The following is a 22,321-nucleotide window of genomic DNA, read 5'->3' as shown; positions in this document are numbered from 1 at the left end:
TTGGTGATCCTGGGCCCATGCACTATTTAGTACATCTTTGAAGCTGGCCAATTCAATGTGCCCAATAAAACCATATATCCTTGAAAACTAGACAACCCGGGGTATTTCGTTGATCGCCTCCTAAACTCTTTTAAAACGGGTCCGCCGCCAGACATGGCCCCTGATGCCAATCTTGGTGTTGCTGAATGCCTTGACATCGAGGCAATACAGCAACACCTATTGGGTGCGGAAAGCAAACGTAGATCACTTTCTACACCTGTTTAAATCCATGACAGTCTTGTCAATTGTCGCTAAGTGAATGGTTTTTGCGTGACATACCTGAACGATCAATTGTGGTCAAGGGGTTAAGCCCTGTATAGACCATAGCTACTCTCAGTAATAATGGGGCCCTGTGCAAAGCTTCCTTAACAGGTCCTATTTATAGCAGTGCAATGGAGCTGTTGGTCTACAAATCTCCAAGCACAACCCACTCGATGAGTGCTGCCTCGTTTATGGTCTGTGTGCTGATTGAGCCGCTCATGAGGCGCTGCACCGCCATTGTAGCCTTATTGCATTCCTCCTAGCATTTTAAGTGTCCAAGTAGCTATATTTTATGGGGGGTTGCGTGACACTTATGAGGCAGTGATGGGTATTTATGTAAAGGAGTAGGCATTTAAACAAAGAATAGTGTACTTGGTATACATAATTTAGAGACTCATGACTGTGATTTCTATACTAAATACACTCCTACCTAGAGAACATCCAGCTCAAAGAAAAGCGGGACAGTTGGGGACTGACAGGAAATTAGAAGTAGCATTTGCTTGTCGCGGTGCCTGTTTAGGAGTTTTTAAGGGGTAGCTGTAGACACCTTGAATTGTGTCTTGCATTCAATTATTTGGTTCTATTATAATAGGTTCTGATTTTCGAAACACAGGAAAATTGAAATGGGCAATATAAATATAGGCCAGCTTTCCAAACATTACAACAAACACCGCATAAATTGACATTTGATTAATATGTACTGGACCTCCATCCAATTTCAGAATAAACTCCAAAAAAATTGCGTGGGCGGGAAGATCGACAAGTAGTTAACGGTCTCAAAGAAGTCGCCCGTCCCAAACAAACACGCTTCCGCCCTCTTCAATATGGAAACCGGATGTGAGGTGGCACTGTCTGTGTTTGCTTCCGGGCTTACCGGGTCGGCTGCGGACCATGGCGAAGTCTAGAGTGGAAATTAATTTTGTACGGCTGCTGTCTCGGTGTGAGGCGATGGCGTCGGAAAAGAGGCAGGAAGGGGAGTGGAGACTGGATAAGGTGAGAGGATAAATAAGGGACCTGGACACCTCTTACCTCCACACACTTCTCCACATTACCCATCTTGTCTATGTGGATACTATGTTAAAGGAAAATTGACTAGGAAATCATGGTGTTGCCAATAACTTTCGCATTCATAACTCCAGTCTATTGTTTTCTCCAGGGTTATTTCACTGCCAACATGTTTACAAGCTCTGTGCTGCATGGCGCAGAATATATGATGCTCAGACCTATGTCTGGCATATTGTTGACTTACGATCGCCAGTCAACCAAATCACTAGCAGAGTAATATGAGGTGAAGGGTTTATGCCTACATGATTTACTGACAGGCTAATAAAAATATTCTAGGGCCATTTATTGCCTGAGTTATATCAACACCTTTTAGGGAAAGAAAGGCAGCTGTCCATTGGAACTAGAGAATCAAGATTAGCCATCATCAGTAATATTGCAAGGCATGTCTTCAATTAGTGCTTACAAAAGGGAGATGCAAAGATACACCCCTACAAGCCCAGATTATATTTGGTGCAACACTTAAGCCAGGCTTATTTGTCAATGTTTGTGCTAACATCCCAGTGCAAGTTTCTTTGTTTTTATGTATTGATTCTGTCATTTCCGACTAACTCGTTTAGTGCACCCCTACAAATTGTATACCCTCCCCCCCAGAGCAAATAGAACTTTCATGTGAAATAATTATAAAAAACCCTATTCCAAATGAAAATTTAAAAAAGAGACATTTTAAAAAGTTTACCCATAATAAGTGCAAATTAAAAAAACAAAATGTATTTAGGTATTTGTCCTGATTTTGGGATGGATGTTTTATGCTGGGCTACCTGGAACAAAAAAAAACAGAAAAAAAGTTTTGGGGCGCTCCTTTAAATTCCCCCTTACCATGGTTTGGCACTTCAGGCAGGCAGGCAGCAGTGTCCTGGTGATCGCTGGCATCCTGGTAAAAAATGTTTTTACCCATGATGAACCTGGTTCGTCACTGGTCCTCTAAGGGCATTTTGTCATGAAGGGGTTTTGCTAGGTGGATGTCTAATAGTAACCCATAGGAAGCAATCACATGGCTAGCATTCACATCAGCCCACTGAAACTGACAGATGGAAACATTTATTTACAATTTAACCCCTTGACGACAATTGACGGTCCAGGCACATCACGCAAAAACAGTCAGTTAATGACAATTGATGTGCCAGGATCTTTAAACGGGTGTAGAAAGCAATCTACGGTCGCTTTCTTCACCCAGATGTTGTTTCTGTAATGCATCGATGTCGAGGCATTTAGCAACACCGAGGTCGGCATCAAGGTCCGTGTCTGGCCCCTCCCGGGGTGTCAGCATACGCCATACGCTGTATGGCGACGGACGTGCGTTTTAGAAGAGCGTAGGAGGCGATCGCTGATATTGCTCGATAGTAAGGCATTCGGTGACACCGAACACCCACCCCAGGCCACACTATGACCGCTCCGGAGAACGGTCACTACCGCCGTTTGCAAGAGATTTTGCCACTTGCAAGATGGTGGAGCGTCATTTATAAAAAAAAAATTACCGTATTTGCTCGATTATAAGACGACCCCCCCCCCAAATCTGAATATTAATTTATGAAAAAAAGAAAAAGCCTGAATATAAGACGACCCTATGGGAAAAAAGTTTTACCAGTAAATGTTAATTCATGTAAACTATGTGAACAATTGTTTGTTAATAAAAGCTAAGATTGAGAAAAATATTTTGTTTTTATTTCCTTTTTTTTCTTCAACCTGCCCCCTCAGTTATGCACATCTGCCCCCAGGCTTGCCACTCTGCCCCAGAAATGCCTTATACCCCATATATGCCACTGTGCCCCATGATATGCCTTTTAACCCTCTAAATGCCACTGTGCCCCATGATACACCTTTTAACCCTCTATATGCCTTTTGACTCCCTATGTGCCACTCTGCCTCCAGAAATGCCTTATACCCCTATATGCCACTCTGGCATTCAGGGGGTTAAAAGGCATATTATGGGGCAGAGTGGCATATAGGGAGGTATAGGGCATTTCAGGAGGCAGAGTGGCGTATAGAGGGTTAAAAGGCATTTCTGGAGGCAGAGTGCCATTAAGGGGGTTAAAAGGCATTTCACAGAGCACTCTGCCTCCAGAAATGCCTTATGCCCCCCATTTAACACTCCCTCCCCCTCCCTCCTCCAAACTTACCGGCGCTTCTGAGTCCCCTGGTGCTTAGTCCGGGCAGCGTGTAAAGCTCTGCGCGATTCACGTAGACAACTTCCGCTCTATATGCTGCCCAGAGTAAGCACCGGGGTCTCAGAAGCACTGGTAAGTTGGGGGGGCATAACACAGGAGGATCCAGGTCCCCTGCATCGCTGCAGGGGATCTGGATCTTAGTCTCATAGTCAGACCTATTTGAGGTCTGATTATAAGACGACCCCGATTATAAGACGAGGGGTATTTTTCAGAGCATTTGCTCTGGAAAAAACCTTGTCTTATAATCGAGCAAATACGGTAAATTTCCAAGATGGTCTCTCCAGACCCTCCTGAGAACTCTGGCTCCCCTTGCAGGTTGAAACAGGTACTGCATTAAACCATGCAAGTCAATGGAGACCAGATTTATAATCACAGTGTGATTAGTAAAATAAAAAATAATAATAAAGAAATGGTAACATGTAAAAATAATTCTTCACTGATGTCGCCATAATGGAACCCTTCCAGTTCCAAAAAAATGTTAAATATATATGTATATGTTTATTTTTATGAGTAAGTCCTAAAATTAGCACTATATCTTCAAACAATTCTCGCTTGGAAAGAGTTAAAATACAGGCATGTTAAATGCTCATGGGTTGTCTAGTATTAAAAAAAAAAATATATGATTTTTTTGTATGATGTATTGATGGGGTAAATTGAATTGGCCTTGTTCGACAATGTCCCAGTTAACATATACCAGGAGCTGTAAATTCACACCTGAATTAAAATGTGTGTGAAAAATAAAAACGCAAAAACATTGCTACCACAAAGTTTGACAAAGACTTATTTACTTATATAGCTAAACACGAGCACCGCAGAAATATTAAAACAACCATTGTCATGAAGGGTACAAAAATAAAATCAGCCATTGTCGCAAAGGGGTTAATTTCTATAATATTACAGCGCAGTTCTGACAATACCAAACAGTTACATTTACAAATCAAAAATCAACATTTTTGTTGTATGTCTAACATAAGTTAAACTCATCAAGGAAAGGCAACCACAAAACTGATGTGAGTGGGATACAGAGAATTCACAAACAATGAACACGTTTATTGATGCATTAGTGTATTAACTTATTAGAAAATATTTTGTTGCAATTGTGTACCTTCGAACACAATTTTCCAAACCAAAAAACAACTGCTTTATTGGCCTTCATAGGTTCCTGGTTTTTAGATATTTAATAGCGATTTGATAATATTAAATTAACATTTGCCCCAGATTATTCTGTGGTAAGTATAGATGGGCGTTATGTGCTTTTAATACACTGCATTAATATAATTATGTCCATAAACATATGAATTCTACATAAGATACTGGTGGGGTGTACTTGACAAAATAAGTTCTGTAACATGAAAAAGCAGGGGTTCCGGAACTAATTTGCTGCACCCGGAATCATTTAAGCAGAATATTAAAAAAAAAAAAAAAAAAGTTTCAGGACTATAAAACTTGTGATATAAAGAAAGATCACTTTTTGCTAAAACTACTTAGGGTTTAAGTGCCAACCAGGGTACTGTATTGGCAGTGGTCTAGCAAAATTTCTCTGCTTGCGAATATTTGGTCACAGACCCTAACATAGGGGTGTCCAACCTGCGGCCCTCCAGCTGCTGCAGGACTAGATCTCCCATACTCCTCAGCCAGCCCCTTCACTGAAGATATAGTCCTGCAGTAGCTGGAGGGCTGCAGTTTGGACACCCCTGAACGGCACCATCATATCAAGCCATATGCTTGTTTCCTCAGTTATTAAAGGCGCTTGGCTATACAGAGGTGCAGTCTAGTACTAGACCACCACAACACTTTTTCCAAGGTATTTAGAGGTGGTAGGGGACTCAAAGTTGAACATATTTTGTTTGCTGTTTTGGAGGATGGACACATTGCAGCATTTCAAAAGTCATCAGGGTGCCCTCTAATGGTGCAAGTTTTCCATACACCCTCAGCAGTCTTCTTATACTGCTGTATGAGATGAGATGCTAAAATAAGATGCAGTCTGGAATGGTTGCTGGATTCATTTGTGTAATCAACACAAAGTATCATTGGCATTGTCGGTTAACAATTTGCATAGTAATCACACACTGTGCATCTTTTGAACACGTAAAATCACTTTACGTCAGTGGACAGTGGATTATTTTATACACATCTCCTTGGACGATCAAATATCGCCTATAGTTTTTCATTACTTTCACAATAAAAACATTATTGGTAGACGAAACTGGCCTCTTGCAGCCTCAGTTTTAGACAGGGTTTATTTAGACTGCAAACTCGACAACGGAGAATACACCACCTAGTGCCTGCTAAATATATGTTGAATTGTTTGTCTTTGTATATTAATGTTCAAACTTAGAATGCCATGCGACCAGTTGCAGGGAAAGACTCTAATTCACAAATAGGTCATATTTGCATATATATATTGTATTAAAATTAGCTGATGTCTTTCAAAATGTTAAGGTGGCTATTCAAGGTTCATTTTTAGTATAACTTAAATGCATCATATGAAGCTCCCATATTCAATATTTCTTTTCCCTTTCTGAGCTTTGTGGTGACATGTTAATTCTTCCCCTTCCTGTTTCTATCATGCTTTTTTCACAGAGGTGATCTGTTTCTCCTCTCGTTCGTTATATTTGTGTATATTATACCATGGTGTTGTAAAATTTAACTGTTTGTTTCCACTCGTAGCCACAGTGTGGCAGTAGCTCACCTCAAACTATTCCCAAAATTATTTGTGCGAAGATCTACTGCTTCTTGAGATTATTGTACAGTCCTGTTCTCTTGTATTTCAGCCTGTCAGGACTGTGGAAGACATACGATATGAATATATATATTATATACACCTCCAGAAGGAAGGGAAATAGTTAACCTGTTTTCTTTTGTATGAAACAGACACCCCACTAAGATGTACACCGATCAGCCATAACATGACCACCTGTCTAATATTGTGTAGGTCCCCTTTTTGCTATCAAAACAGCTCTGATCTGTCAAGGCAAGGACTCCAGTAGACCTCTGGGGACAGTCCTGGGGAATTTGGAGGCCAAGTCAACACCCTGAACTCATTGTGTTCTCAAACCATTCAACTTCTGCTTTATGGTAGGGCGTGTTATCCTGCTGGAAGAGGCCAATGCCATCAGGGAATACTGTGTCCATGAAAGGATGTACTTGGTCTGCAATGATTTTTAGGTAGGTGGTACGTGTCAAAGTAACATCCTCTTGAATGGAAGGACCTAAGTTTTCCCAGCAGAACATTCCCCAAAGTATCACACTGCCTCTGTCAACTTGCCTTTGTCCCATGGTGTATCCTGGTGCCATGTAGGCCAAAATGTAAAAGAAAATGTGATTTATCAGACCAGGCCACCTTCTTCCATTGGTCCTTAGTCCAGTTCTTATGCTCACAGTCCCATTGTAGGTGCTTTCAGCATGGGTACCCTGACTGGTCTGTGGCTATGTAGCTACATACCGAACAAACTGCAACGCACGGTGTGTTCTGACACCTTTCTATCATAACTGGCATGAACTTTTTCAGCAATTAGAGGTACAGTAGCTAGTCTTTTGGATTTGACCACATGGGCCAGCCTTCGTCCCCACGTGCATCAGTGAGTCTTTGCCATCCATGACTCTGTCACCGGTTCATCGTCTTTCCTTCCTTGGTACTGAACACTGCAGACCGGTTGCGGTTCTGGAGATGCTCTAACCCATTGGTCTAGCCATTACAATTTTTCCTTTGTCAGAGTTGCTTAGATCCTTACAGTAACCCATTTTTCCTGCTTCTCACAACTTTGAGGAGGAAATGTTAATTTCCTAATATATCCCACATGCTGGGTGCCATGATAACAAGATTATCAGTGTTATTCCCTTCACCTGTCAGTGGTCATAATGTTATGGCTGATCTGTGAAAATGTAGATGACTTGAAGTAACTGTCATGTCAAACGTTTGTGACACAGCTATTTCAGTGGTACTTGTCAGATCCCTCAGGCTCCTAATGCTCTGCATAGTTTCTGCTTCATTTGCATGAAATATTGGCCTGTTAAGCATGCCAGTGTGCCATTATACTACATGACAACTGACAGTGTTAAATCCTGTATGCTGCCCCAAGGGGAGAACGTTTTGGCGGAGTGAAAATGCATGAACCCAATACCTATGCATGCACGCAGCACACCCAGGTGACTGCCACTGAAACAGTTACTGTATAGAATATCTGATTTAATCCCTTCATGACAATGGCTGATTTTATTTTTTGTACCCTTCGTGACAATGACTGTTTTAACATTTCTGCCGTGCTCATGTTTAGTTGTAATTTTCTTCTTTCCCATTTACTGAACTCACAATAGTTTTCTTTAGTTGTCATTATTGTGATTGTATCATATAATTTACTATAAAAAAAGTATAAAATATGGTGAAAATTTTAGGGGGGAAAAAAGGACTTTTTCTGACTTTAAAATCTTTTACTCATCTATAAAAGCTAATGAAAAAACCTGCTAAATAGATTCTACTATTTGTCCTGAGTTTAGAAATACCCAGTGTTAAAAACACTGGGTATTTCTAAACTCAGGACAAATAGTAGAATCTATTTAGCAGGTTTTTTCATGATATATTTCATGATGATTTTTTATAGATGATGTTTTTTGTTGCTTTTTTCTGTGATTTCATGTATATATGGTAAGTATATTTATATAAACAAAAAAGTGTACACAGCACAATAAGAAAAACAAAATCACTCATATCACATGATATTTTGTTGCCTTGAAGTTTATGCAAGTGGTGTGAATCAGGAAGGTAAACATACACTCAATGGCCACTTTATTAGGTTCACTTGTTCAATTGCTTATTAACACAAATAGCTAATCAGTCAATGACATGGCAGCAACTCAATGCATTTAGGCATATACATGTGGTCAAGACAACTTGCTGAAGTTCAAACCGAGCATCAGAATGGCGAAGAAAGGTGATTTAAGTGACTTTGAACGTGGCATGGTTGTTGGTGCCAAACAGGCTGGTCTCAGTATTTTAGAAACTGCTGATCTACTTGGATTTTCATACACAACCATCTCTAGGGTTTACAGAGAACGGTCCTAAAAAGAGAAAATATCCAGTGAGCGGCAGTTGTGTGGAAGAGAATACCTTGTTTGATGTCAGAGGTCAGAGGCGAATGGGGAGACTGGTTAGAGATGAAAGAAATGCCACAGTTACTCAAATAACCACTCGTTACAACCAAGGTATGCAGAATACCATCTCTAAACACACAACATGTCGAACCTTGAAGCAGATGGGCTACAGCAGCAGAAGACCACAACGGGTGCCACTCCTGTCAGCTAAGAACAGTAAACTGAGGCTACAATTCGCACGGGCTCACCAAAATTGGACAATGGAAGACTGGAAGAACGTTACCTGGTGTGATGAGTCTCGATTCCAGCTACGACATTCAGGTGGCAGGGGTCAGACTTTGGCGTAAACAACATGAAAGCATGGATCCACCCTGCCTTGTATCAACGGTTCAGGCTGCTGATGATGGTGTAATGGTGTGGGGGACATATTCCTGGCACAATTTGGGCCTCTTAGTACCATTTGAGGATCGATTAAACGCAACAGCCTACCTGAGTATTGTTGCTGACCATGTCCATTCCTTTATGACCACAGTGTACCCATCTTCTGATGGCTACTTTCAGAAGGATAATGCAACGTGTCACAAAGCTCACATCATCTCAATTTGGTTTCTTGAACATGACAATGAGTTCACTGTACTCCAATGCCCTCCACAGTCACCAGATCTCAATCCAATAGAGCACCTTTGTGATGTGACGGAACGGGAGATTCGCATCATGGATGTGCAGCCAACAAATCTGCAGCAACTGTGTGATGCCATCATGTCCACATGGACCAACATCTCTGAGGAATGTTTCCAGTGCCTTGTAGAAAGTATGCCAAGAAGAATGAAGGCGGTTCTGAAGGCAAAACGAGGTCCAACCCGGTACTAGCAAGGTGTACCTAATAAAGTGGCCAGTGAGTGTATATTGCTTCCATACTGTTGCTCCTGCAAAATTGAACAGCCCTTAAGGCTCAATCTCTATAAAGTATGACCCCACTTTGCTCCAATTCTCAATGAAAAAGTGGAAATTAAAAAAAAAATTTGATACGATCTTAAAGGATTACATAAATGTACAGTACTGTGCAAAAGTACAGGCACATGTGAAAAAAAATGCTCTAAAGTAAGAACGCTTTCAAAAATACCTGTCAATATTTTATATTTAACAATATACAAGGAGTGAATGGAAGAAAAAATAAATCAAATCAATATTTGATGTGACCACAGCATCAATTCTTGTAGGTTAACTTTCACACAGATTTTTATGGAAAATTTCAGGTGGGTTGCTCCAAGTATCTTTTATAGCTAACCACAGTTCTACTGTATATGTTGTAACTACAGTATATAAATGCATTTGATATATTTGTTTTTATCTGTGAAGAATCTTTAGACTAATTATTCTAGTTGTAAATACATTTGTATCTCTCTATCTAGTAGCAGTTAGTTTGAGTAACCAAACAACCTATCTGATAGGAATCCATTCACTGAATATTAAAGCCCATCTGGTTCTCTGACATTGATTCTTCGCTATAGATGATTAAGATACATTTTCAAGCCTTGAAAATGCAACAGGTTGATTTGGCAAGATTGTGAAATATACGGTACTAATGTGTATCTACAAAACTCCCTCATCAATTATTTCTGCTAGTATATTAAAGAAATGTCTTTTTTTCTTTTCACAGTTTGTGGATGCTTTGGAAAAAATGCTTCTATCTATTAAAGAAGATACCAGGTAACCAGGTGTCAAACTGTACATGTTTACCTGAGACAAGTGGACAACATATGTCTACAGCTCCTATTAAAGTTTTGCTTCAAATGTCTCAAAGTGAAAAAAATAATCAACTCTGTTAATGCATTTATATATAAATTTTTAAGAAGGGCATATCTTTAGAACGTTTTAAGTACTTTACATATGTTTAAGGACTCAGGCAGACATTCATAGGGACCAACCTCGTATATAAAATAATGAAGCCAATATTAGCATGTATAGGAGCCACCATGCCTCTCCATCTCTCATGGATTGCAAGACTATGCCTTTACTAGCTATAAATATGTATGTGTTTAAGCTTTTATAGAATTTGCATTTACAGCCTTCAAGTGGTTGCTAGAATGCAGGTCTCTAGTTAGCTTCATCAACACAGAGTATTAACTAAAATAATGGGATATATGTAGGGAGAGGTTAAGAGATGAGCCAGTCCTTGGTTATCCTAGTCATGTGACCACTCATGCTGTACACAGGTCACTGCATTCTGTAATTTTCCAGCATCTGCTTGTTATGGGTTGAGGAGAAGTTTCTTGGGAGATTAAATAATAACCTATAAACAAACAAGCCTCTACAAACGCCACAGATGACTGGCAGGATTTTGTCCAACTACTCTTTCAAAGATACCCAACAAACCAAAGACGAGGAAATTTATATTTGGCAAAAGGATAGCTTTTAGGTTTTAAAGCAACATCAGAATGTTTTAAGGATACAGCTATTGGGGTTAGTTACAGTCATGGTTTTGACTGACTTAGCTAGGTTTGCTACACAAGGGCTGTATCATTTTCATAAAGAGCAAGTGTTGCCTGGATGTAAATGAGGGAACTTATATTCTTATTCTTATACTAAAAAAAAAATCATACTTTTCATATATAAAAGCAAAAGGCTTGTCACCTTGGAAGTTGTTGTTCGCTTTGTCAGTTAGAGTGGAGGGCTGATGTTCCATGGTATCTTAATGCTAAGAACACAAAAAAAACAAAGGGATCGATCCAGCATTTGAAAAAAAAAAACTTCCAGCTTTATTTTACTTAATGATTAAAAAGCATAGTTCACACCTGTGCATCCAGTACACAGGAAACCCCAAATCTGACGCGTTTCAAGCGGTACCCCGCTCTTTATCACAGATGATAATGCTAAGGCCTGCCCTCCATGACCCACATTTGCTGCATGGTCTGTCATTGATATGAATGGAGGCTGTGCCCCTAATGTTGGATACAGTGTGGCAGAGACATTGTGGGGTGATGCAGTACTGATATGGAAGGCATGTATGTAGGGTTTCATAGAATGGCAGAGGTGTACCACAGTATATTTTGTACGTGTGGTTGGGGCTCTTAAGTGTATGCCATTGGTGTGGGACAGGTAGAGGTTAGACAATTGAGAGTGCTGCAGTGTGGCATTATATGGTGGGTATGAGGAGTAAAGGGACAGGTAAGCCCAGGTTAGTAAGCACAGGTTGGTATCTGTCACACTTCAGGGTAGACTGTGTGTGATGGAGTAGGAATCGGGAGGTGGGTATGTGGCAGGCAAGTTGAAAACACGAGGCGAGAGGGAAGGAAAGTTAGCAACTAAGAACTAAAAAAACAAAAATGGTGCACATCATAATTATGGGTACATATGCTTGTGTAAAAGCATATAAATATAAAAAAAAGTTCACCTAAAACAACCAAAGTACAAATAAGTATCTAAAATAGCCCTCTTAATACCTTAAGTACAAATTGCAAAACTAAATCAAAACTTGAAAAATGCGTGGGTTGTTTTAATGGGTTTTTTTTTTGTACTATGCTCTGTGTTTAATTACGTCTAAGATTTTCATTTTAGATGTGTTTTATGGTAAGATCAAATAAAGTTTATTGCTTTGCACAAAGCTTTTATTTTTAAAAGGATATTCAAGAATAGACGAAATTATCATGAAATAATTCCACGGTGAAGTATTTTAGCTACCTTTTTATATTTTCCTTATTGTTATAAATGAAGGAAACAAAACAAAATTGTAAAAATGTACATTTATATTCCTGCCTGCCAACAGGAGGAAACACTTGAGATTGAATGAATTACAGGAAGATTGTTAAATATAGCACAAATAATGGTTTCCAGAGCAACCAGTGAAAATACGCTGCTGTGATATTGACGTATTTAAGTACGCTTGAGGAACGTCTGCTGCTTCCTCTATTAATTGTATTACTTATTCAGGTGACGTCAGGGATTATGGGTAATACATCAAGTTGTCAAGGTTCTTGTTTAGGGCTAAAGTAATAGTTATGGATTTCTATAATTAAACTGTTTTATTTGTATTCTGTAGGTCTGTGAATATGAAATCATGCTTTTGGGATTTTGCCTACGGGGCATTTACTACAAAGCTTGTTGGTCTAAATCTGACAAGGGCTCTGATAAGGCTAAAATAAGGAGAAGTCATGTAGAGCAGCCCTCTTCTAGGATTTAGCTATAAAGGACATAAGCTATAAAGCTATACATCATCTTACATGACTGGCAACAATAAGCAATGATTTATTCAACATCACTAAAAGTATAACATACACAGTACATGAGATGTATATTTCTATTCAGGTTTGAGGGTGATAAAGGGAATAAAAATAAGTCTACAAACAGCTAAATAAGATGGAGCTAGGAAAGGCATAGCGAGGAATTTTTTTACGTGACTAAGGTTAAAGTGAAATTCTGATCTGATACGATCTTGGACGACAATTGACGTGCCAAGCATGTCATGGGGTTAAACGATTGTATAAAGCAGTCCATTGCTTTGTTCATTCAGCTGGTATTGCTGCAATCCCTGGGCACTGAAGCATCCAGCAACACAAAAAAAATGTAGGGCCCTGTATGATTGCTCCTGGGAGTGGTCATTTTCACTATATTGAATTTGCCTTTCAATTATGGCGGTGCCCATGGGTTAAAAAAAAGTACTTAAGATGTGATCAGCAACATTGGCTGAGCTTAGAAGGAGATTGTTGAAGTGCATTTACATAGAGGCATTCAGCAACACACAAGAAAAATCAGGGATCTTGTTTCATCGCTCTTAGGAGCATTTCAAACGGCCACCTGATAGACATGCTGCCTTTAACAAGATGGCAGTGCCCCATTCAAAATAAGAGTTCCCAGAGGGGCTCTCAAGCCCTCCTGAGAACTTTGAGCCCACACTACAGGTACTGCAGGCAACCATGCAGGCCAATGGAGCCCAGCTCACTAATCGCTAAGTGATCAGTTAGCGATTAATCCGTTAAAATCAGTTAAATTAAAAAATTGAAAATGTCAAAATACTTTTTTTTTAAAACCACGTCATAGGCGCGAATTGACCATAAGTCAAAATGAAAATAAATTTGTGCACCCCCCAAATGTAAAATTTTAGCACCCAAACAAACATATGCATGTGTGGTATCAATATATGTGTTGCTGAACATATATTGGTGGTTATTTGGCAGTGACATATACCAGGAACTATAAATTCATGCCTGCAGTACTATATGTGTGTGTGTGGGGGGGGGGGGACACAAAAAAAAATGATTACTACAAACTTCGACAAAGGCTGCTGGTAAAATTAGTGCATGGAAATGGTTGAAATGCCAGCATTTGAAATACCCTGGAGTGTCTAGTTTTCAAAAATATTTGATTTTGTAATTGGCCAGGTTCAAAAACATCCCAAACAGGACATGTGGTCCGGAGGACCAGATGTGAAACCCATGCATGGATGGTATCACTGGACTCAGGAGATGTTGCTGAACATATATTAAGGTGGTGTTTGACAGTACCAGTAGCTGTAAATTGATACCAAGTACAGTCTGTTAGTAGAATGAGTGCATGGAAAGAGTTAGAATACTAGCATCTGACATACCTTGGGGGGTCTAGTTTTCAAAAATATTTGGTTTGATGGGAATAGAATGGGCCATCTTGAAATAGCAATATGCTACTTGTGCTTATTGTCCTATAACTTGCAAACTCAGGATCAATAGTAGACTATTTAGCAGTTTTTTTTCATTAGCTTTTGAAGATGAGTAAAATATTTTTCAAATGAAACAAAATAGCTTTTTTCAAATTTTCACCTTGTTTTATAACTTTTTTTTATACTAAATTAGCTATGATCAAAATAACGGTATCTAAAAAAAACCCCTTCTTATACTGAAAAAACCCCCAATATATAACCTGTGTGGATACATTAAATGAGAGAGAAGAAAATTACAGCTAAACCCAAGCCTTTGTCACAAAGGGGTTAAAATCATAGGACTTGTAATGCATATACAGGTGCATCTCTACAGTAAACAGTATGAATTTACGTTATGGCTGATTGTATGTTGTGTTAGACCTGACCATGAAACCGGTAGCAGCCATAAAACAAACAGCAGCATAAGTGAATGCATTTAACCTTAGCAGTTTATAAGATTTTCAATTAAAAAATATATCTTACCACCACCCGCAAGCTACAAAACCTCCATTATTCGTACGCTGATGGTTAAAACAGGTAGAAAATTAGTCTATGACATAGAGTTAGGACACTGTTCTTGTGCAGATACTTGGAAAGAGTTATTCTGGATATGAAAATAATTAAGGAAATCATGTTTGCTTTCTTAATGTTCTGCCAGTATCTGAAAGGATTTCCTTCCCTTTCTATATTCCCATGGTATTGAAGTCTAGAGATAAGACATTGCAAGAAGGACGTGTACAAAAGATTTTCATCATCAGAGCAATTTTCCACATAGTCCCAGTGATCATTTGTTTTTTTTTGTCCGAAATCACTAGCTCAACATGGTTATATAGATACCTATAAAAGTGAACATGCACCTTGTAATGGATTCACCAAGGGAGCTGTAGTCACTCCCAGAGATCACCCAGATGTATCCTCCTGTTGTCCCCAGAATCACTTCCAGCACCAGTCAGCATGCACACCTTGGATCCCTGCCATGTGTAACCAATAAGTAGACACAACTACCTTCAAGAGAGTACAGCAAGAATGAACAATTAATTGAACACAATATAGCATGTTTATACACAGAAACATCAAGACAACAGCCAGGTTTTAAACAGAACAAAAGGATTCAATCACATTAGTACATAATTGAATTACATCACACAAGATTAAGACTTAACTAGAACAATTTAAAAACTAACTAACTTAAGGTGCAGGGAAACAATGACTATGGAAGGGGTCTTCCTATGGTGTGAGCAGATAGTCTTTGTACATTTCAACCTGCATTTTTACATGTGACCCCCCCACACTTCCCCCACAGGAGGAACCATGGCACAAATATCCAGTCTCCACGAGACTGCAACTCTCAGGGGGCTGTGTCTGTCCCAGCAATGTAGTTCTGTCACATATCTCCCCTTTAAAAAGAAGACTGAACTGGGGCCAGACTCCAAGCGGGTCTGCAACCAGTTCATTCGGAGAGCACAGCTCCATCGCTCCTAGAGTTGTGGATGCAGGGGGCTGGCAAGAGGCACCTGTCCCACTAACCAGTTCTGGGGTGCACTTGAAGACCGGGGAGTTCAGGTCCTAGGCGAGTCCCACTCACCAGGGCAGAGAGACAGGGTCCATAATCTGTGGGTAGCAGGCTTGCTTTCAGTCCTCTCCAGGGGCCCCAGTGACAGACAGTTCCGTCACACGCCTGTTCTTGTCAAAATAACTACCACAACAATAAATGATGCCGCACACCCTGCACATAAAGCAACACCTGCAATTTATTTCATAGTTTCAAAGACTTGGTATGTGTGTCAGCCAGTTGTTTTGCAAAGGAAAATGCTAACAAGTAAATTCTGTTCTTTTTATCTATAGAAAGCCTGCTCCAGAACTTCTCATAGAATATTCTAGGAAAGTGGACTTCCTAAAGGGGTTGTTAGAAGCTGATAAGCTGGTAAGAATATGCCATGGCAAAAAATGGCTAGAACTGTCTTATAGGTGAACAGACTTTGATATTTTGTTTCACTATTCCATTCTCAGCCATATGTGTCTGTGCTGGAGTATAATGATGTTATGAATAAATCTGATATGCAATAAACTGTAATGGATATAATCATTAATTTGCATAAGACAAAATAAACCCAGCACTAAAAATAAGTGTGAGGACACCCCTCTCCCCTTGGCACTAATTTGCTCTGTTTTCAATATCTTTGCTGTGGTGCTCCAGTTTTCAGGATGTGTTTACTTGTATCAGAATCACTGGCAAAGGACCAATACATTAAGTTGTAATAAGACTTGTATCATAATACCGGTGGTGACATTACATCTATTGTGTTAGCAAACACAAGAAGAAGCAGGGAGGCATTGGAGAGGTGATTCTTATGGTTGTAGAATAGATTGTTTCCTGCCTTTTTTTTTTTTTTTTTTTTTTTTAGCTCATGTAAATATAATTTAGCTGATTCAGATATTCTTAAATACTATAAATCAGGGGTGTCCAAGTTTTTTCTGCAGTGTGTTACTTCATCAGAAATGTATACGTGCATGTGCTTACCTCTTTCTTTATTGAGAGAAAATATACAGCATGGCCCCTATCATTACATAGTCAGCCAGACACAGTTTGTGGTACAGCACGACTCATCATATAGTGATCCAGACAGACAGTGGAATAGTTTAAATCCCATCACTATACACTGAGCCAGACATTGATGACGGTACAGCATAGCTTCCATTACTATAATTTTTGTTGGCATTTTGTTGCTTTTTCACTCCCTCTCTCGCACACTTTCACACACTCTCAATCTCAGTGTATCTTTACCTTCTCCACTTCTCTTGCCTCTTCTTGTTCTTCAGTTTTCTTTTTTTGTCCGCTTCTTGGAAGTACTTCAAGGGGGCAGAATAACACAGACAAATTCACGGAGAAACTCTTCTTTGTCCATGAATCCATTTTTGTTATTGTGGCCTCTTGGAGTACTTCCCCAAATGAGTGGAGCCATGAGGATAGCCTCTCCACATTCCTCTAATTGTTGGAGAGAGTGTGCCCGGAGGCTCCACCTTTTTGTGGAAGTGCTCCGGGAGGCCTGGTTCATGGAGAAACGGGCAAAGGAAGAAGACACTGGGAGAAGCGGAAGAAGAAAAAAAGGCAAAAGGAGAAGTGGAGCAGCAGGTAAGAAGACAAAAACATGGACAGGGTCTATGGAGAAGGTAGGGAGAGTCAGCTGGAGCAAACGTCACCCCTTGCACTGTGCTTCCCGCCCAATCTGCCCCTGCTTTTCAGCGCATCTGGGTGTGATGCACCCACCTACGTGCTCTGTTGACGCTGCAGTTCTCATGCGGGCCGCATGTTTGGACGCCCTTGCTATAAATGGTAACCATTGTTCGAACATCCAGCTAATTTGGTTGGTCTGCACACTAACCTGAAACAATAGGTCAAGGATCAGACAATGGACAATACAACATTTATCCTCATCTGTAACCCATCATTTTTACTTATAGGCTTCATCTTCAGAAAAAGCTCTGGCCAACCAGTTTTTGGCTCCTGGACGTACACCCACAATCAGTAAAGAACGAACACCAGTAACTAAAACTGTTCACCTTCAGACTCAAGCTCGCTACACTGACGAAATGAGGAAAGAGCTACTCGGAAAGGTGAGTGTGCGAGCAGAGCATATCTAGGGTATTACTAGATATGACCCACACATAAATAGCATATTGCAGGATATATTGTGTTAGGTTTTAGTTGTGTCACTATGGACCATAATCTTGCAGCAATGTTGTAAATGTAGAGCGGTTGCCAAATAAACCAATAAAATGTTCATGTTTACCGCTCTGCATACAGTTTTTTAGACCATAATTGCTGTTTCCTAAATAATTTTGGTGCAAAGGCAATCTGTGCATTTCAGCTACCATAGTTATCTGGAGCTATGTGCAGCTGCTACCTAATAAGATACGCAGATAAACAGAGGCCTGTTTGTCTGTTTATTACCTTCAGATGGCAGTAGAGCATTTGTATCTCGATCACAATGTCATAATACAGTAGCTTTTCATTGTCCAGTCAGGTTTTTCATCTGTGTTCTCGACTTTAACGTAAAAGTGGTTCAAAAACGTAATACCTTCAATTTCATCCATAGACCTAAAATGTTTACTGTTATTTACAATGGGAACATTCAATTTTCTAATATCTTAGTGGCATGGCACATTTAAAACGCTATAATAAGTGGACTACTAGAAAACAAAGTACAGTTAAAACAGTTGTCTGTTTAATGGTCTGCAAGATGTAGTATGCCGTCTTCTGGTTTATGAAAGCTTTTTGAGGACATTTCCTTTTTTCATGTCATGCAGAATAGGTTTTAACAAAGTCTAAAAATGGGGACTGTTGGGTATGCATGTTGCATTATTATCCTCGGTATAAGGTCCAAACCTTAAATAATTACCTGGGTCCAATTGTTTCGTTTTATATTTAGTTAATGCAGTATTAGAATTTACCCTATCAACTAGATATTTTTGGGATGCAAACAAGGTTAATTCTGCAAGCAAATTATTCCTTAGAGATATGTAGTCCTTTATCATGCAGTTCAAGCCTTGAGAAAGTGTCTAGTCCTTGGAATGTCTGCCTGGAGAGCAAGCAGGGAGATGCAGACATATTCACAGTCTAGGGTACATGATAACTGCTGATGTGACTCATACTGGAAAGTCAAGGAGCAACAGATGTGTTCCTTTGTACAAGGAAATGAATCGGCCTTGGAAGCTTTAGTTACCAAGCACCTTTTCAATGAGTATGTGAATGGAAGGGTGGTAAAAGTAAATACTGCATATTCGTGCAAAGGTTCTCATCTGATTCATTCTTATTCTTATAGAAATGTGTGTGTGTGTATGTGTGGATGTGTGTGTGTGTGTGTATATATATATATATATATATATATATAATATACAGATATAGAGCAAAATGCATGCAGCTGCCCAAACAAAAGATAGTGTATATTTCTATAGGTGTTTTTTTCTAATGTTGAACTTTAACTCTCCTCCTCTTCTTCATCTTTTTTGTAGACTACCTTGTCCCCTAACGGTAAGATTTTTTTAACCAGGTGTTATAATACCATATACGTGTGATTGAAAACAGTCATACAAATACATTGAAATAAAAATATTGTTGTAAAAAAAAAAATATTGAGTAGAGCAAGATGGCTCTGCATAATGCATGGTTAATCTGGTATGTTAAGAGTCGTCTTGTCACACCAACTGGCATTATTTATTTAAAAACAAAACGGAAGTTAACAATTTTTTCATTTTTCCTGAAAGCCCTATTACAATTCTTGTTGTTAGAAACACTATATACAGCATGTTTGTCAGGCTTTTGTTATGCCTTGAGCACAATTATCTCAGTTCACTCACCTTACCGCTATTAAGAAGTTGAAATAATGGAAAGCATAGCTTACAATGTTTTCCTTAATACTTAATGCTATTGTCAATTTAAAAGTTATAATTAATTTTCACTTCCCCCTCTTGTAGTAGCAGTAAGAATCAGCTTGTTCTCTATAAATAAATATGTAATTAGCAATAAATCTGGTGTGGCAACAAGTTACATCCTTTACTAGATGAAACAATGCTCTAATTTATGTGTATACATGGGGCTTGTATGGGAGGGGGTTTGAGGGATCACTGCGCTTATATTTTTGTTGTCTTTATGTTATTCTTTCCCAGTATGTTTTATTTGTGGAGGGGAAATCTGTAAGAGTAAGCATTATAATTCACTTACAGATTATAATGTTATAATAATTCTGTTACAGATTCAGGTGACGCTTATCCAAGGAAGAGGAAGTGAGTAGTGTTTATAACACGCTGTAATCTTGTGTTTCTGAGTCTAGCAATAAAAATGAAGAATTGACAGAACCTTGCCCTTAGGAAACAAGGGAAGCTAAAAGTCCAATTTCAAATGAACTAACGTGGCCACAGTTAAACATCTTTCTCCGTACTGAAACACGGCTTCAACTGCATCCATCCTCTTCAGCATTGTGTAATTATACAATTAATAGATTTGGACTGCAAATAAGAACTATTTGGTCCTTCTAGTCTACCCTCTTTTTTCTGTTGTAAAAACTCTAACATTGGTCCTTGGTGTTGTCTTGCAATCAGCATAGCTATATGCCTATGCTATGATAGATATTATAAATTCTATCAGTTCTTCAGGCTGACCTTTCAAAGATAGTGGTATATGTACCTTTGGTGCATATTTATTAACAACCTGCCCCAGGAAGTAGTGTTGGTCATCATGATGAGCACAATACATATGTATGTACAGCTGGTTTGTACAGCATATGGAGAGATGGTCTTGCTGCCTAACAATATTTTCCATCATTTAGGGGCTCCATGTCTGATGACAAGCAGTCTGCAGCAGAACTTGATGCAGTGTTACAGCACCATCACAACTTGCAGGAGAAGCTGGCTGAAGAGATGCTGCGTCTGACACAAAACCTTAAAAACAACACCCTGGCTGCACAAAATGTTATAAAACAGGACAACCAGGTATTGCAGAGAAGAAGCCACAATACACACCTATGTAGCACTGTAATTCTGACTAGTTTCGTTATTGCATACTTTCATCTCAGTTACATGTGCATCTATACTTTATTGCTCTGCTAAACGTCTTTTTCTTTTGTGTATTTCTCACTCCCTGTCCCTTTCCACCCAGACACTCTCCCAGTCACTGAAGCTCGCTGACCAGAATTTTGAAAAGCTAAGGACAGAATCAGACCGCCTGGAGCAGCATGCCAAGAAGTCCGTTAACTGGCTCCTCTGGATCATGCTCGTTTTTGTCTGTTTCACCTTTATTAGTATGATCCTCTTCATCAGAATATTCCCTAAACTTCGATGACAGCAATGGGCCTGTGTCACTTTACTGTACATTGTAGCTCCTGATTGATTACTCTAAACAGGCAGAAGCAGGACCTTTTTATTGTGGGGACAAGTAACATTTTCACCAATTAGCAACACAATTAAGGAGACATTTTATTTAAGATGTTCAAAAGTTGTACTATAAACACGCCAATCTAAGAATATTATACAAGGGTGTTATTATTTTATTTTTTTTTCCTAATTTATTTATAAACCAACTCTGTAGTGTATAGTATCCATTGATATATGTACATTTTAGGGCCAGATCTTGTACACTTTATGGCACCAAAGGATTTTAGTTCCATATAGTGTAAATGTGATTGGCTTCTGCTTCTCCCATTGACGAGAATGGGAGTATGTGCAAAAAGCATACTGATGTATGCTTTCTTTCGGTAGAGGCAGCCCGGGGAGAAGTTAAATGAGACATAAGTCTTGTTTTCTAACTCTAATAACTAAACAATAGATGGACAAATTTGCATGCAGTAAAACGCAACATGGCCTCTTGTATCCATTTTAAATGAAAACGTAAAGTGTTCCTTTAAGTTTATGAGGTAACCAAGTTTTTGAGATTTTTACAGCATGGAAACAGGCAGACCAGACGGATGGAATGATTTTCATCTTCTTGTACTGGGGAGGGATGGTACTTTTGGACTGGAGGGCAAGACCAACCAAGTGGCTCTTTTTTGCTACTGCATCATCCCACCATTCAGACCTTCTACAGGCAAAAGAGCTATATGTTCAGCAATCAACAGGGCGATTCAAGTTTTTTCCAGTTATTTTTCCACATTTAGATAGTTGCCCCCAACTTGTTGTTTATAAACATGATACGCATTATCTTTAGAGCTCTAAGAACATTAGCAACTTGGTTTCTAGAAATCAACTCAGAATAGCAGCCAAAAAATGTGTAATCCATATACTCTATATAGTTTGGTGCATGGATTCTTAATTTTTTAGGTATTTTCTGTCTTATTCAAGTTCTCCCATAGTTCCCTCCACTGAAAGCAGAAAGTGTAAGCAGTAAGCAGGCTTCCTGCACATGCTCAGTAACGCCGATTTGAAGTCAGTCGCTGAGTTTCCACTAAAATTAGTATGAGCAGCAGCCAGTTGTGTGTGCTAGAATAACATAACACAGGGACATCCAACTTGCGGCCCACGGACCAAATGCAGCCCG

General features: G+C 39.3%; 1 protein-coding gene across 1 annotated transcript; it reads left to right on the top strand.

Annotated features, from left to right (window-relative positions):
* Window positions 1-1,191: 1,191 nt before the first annotated feature.
* LOC149289503 (vesicle transport protein USE1-like) lies at window positions 1,192-21,130 on the top strand. The gene is made up of 7 exons (XM_089490633.1): window positions 1,192-1,293; window positions 10,282-10,331; window positions 16,138-16,216; window positions 17,755-17,913; window positions 18,810-18,850; window positions 20,619-20,781; window positions 20,948-21,130. The coding sequence occupies exons 1-7, from the start codon at window positions 1,192-1,194 to the stop codon at window positions 21,128-21,130; spliced, it is 777 nt and encodes a 258-aa protein (XP_089346759.1).
* Window positions 21,131-22,321: the final 1,191 nt, after the last annotated feature.

This window comes from Sceloporus occidentalis, unplaced genomic scaffold (genome assembly GCF_023333645.1).
Source record: "Sceloporus occidentalis isolate IW3139 unplaced genomic scaffold, rSceOcc1.0.p SCAF_45, whole genome shotgun sequence".
NCBI classification, from domain to species: Eukaryota; Metazoa; Chordata; class Lepidosauria; order Squamata; family Phrynosomatidae; genus Sceloporus; species Sceloporus occidentalis.
Note: the sequence above shows the minus strand (reverse complement) of the source record. Positions and strands in the feature narration are given on the sequence as shown.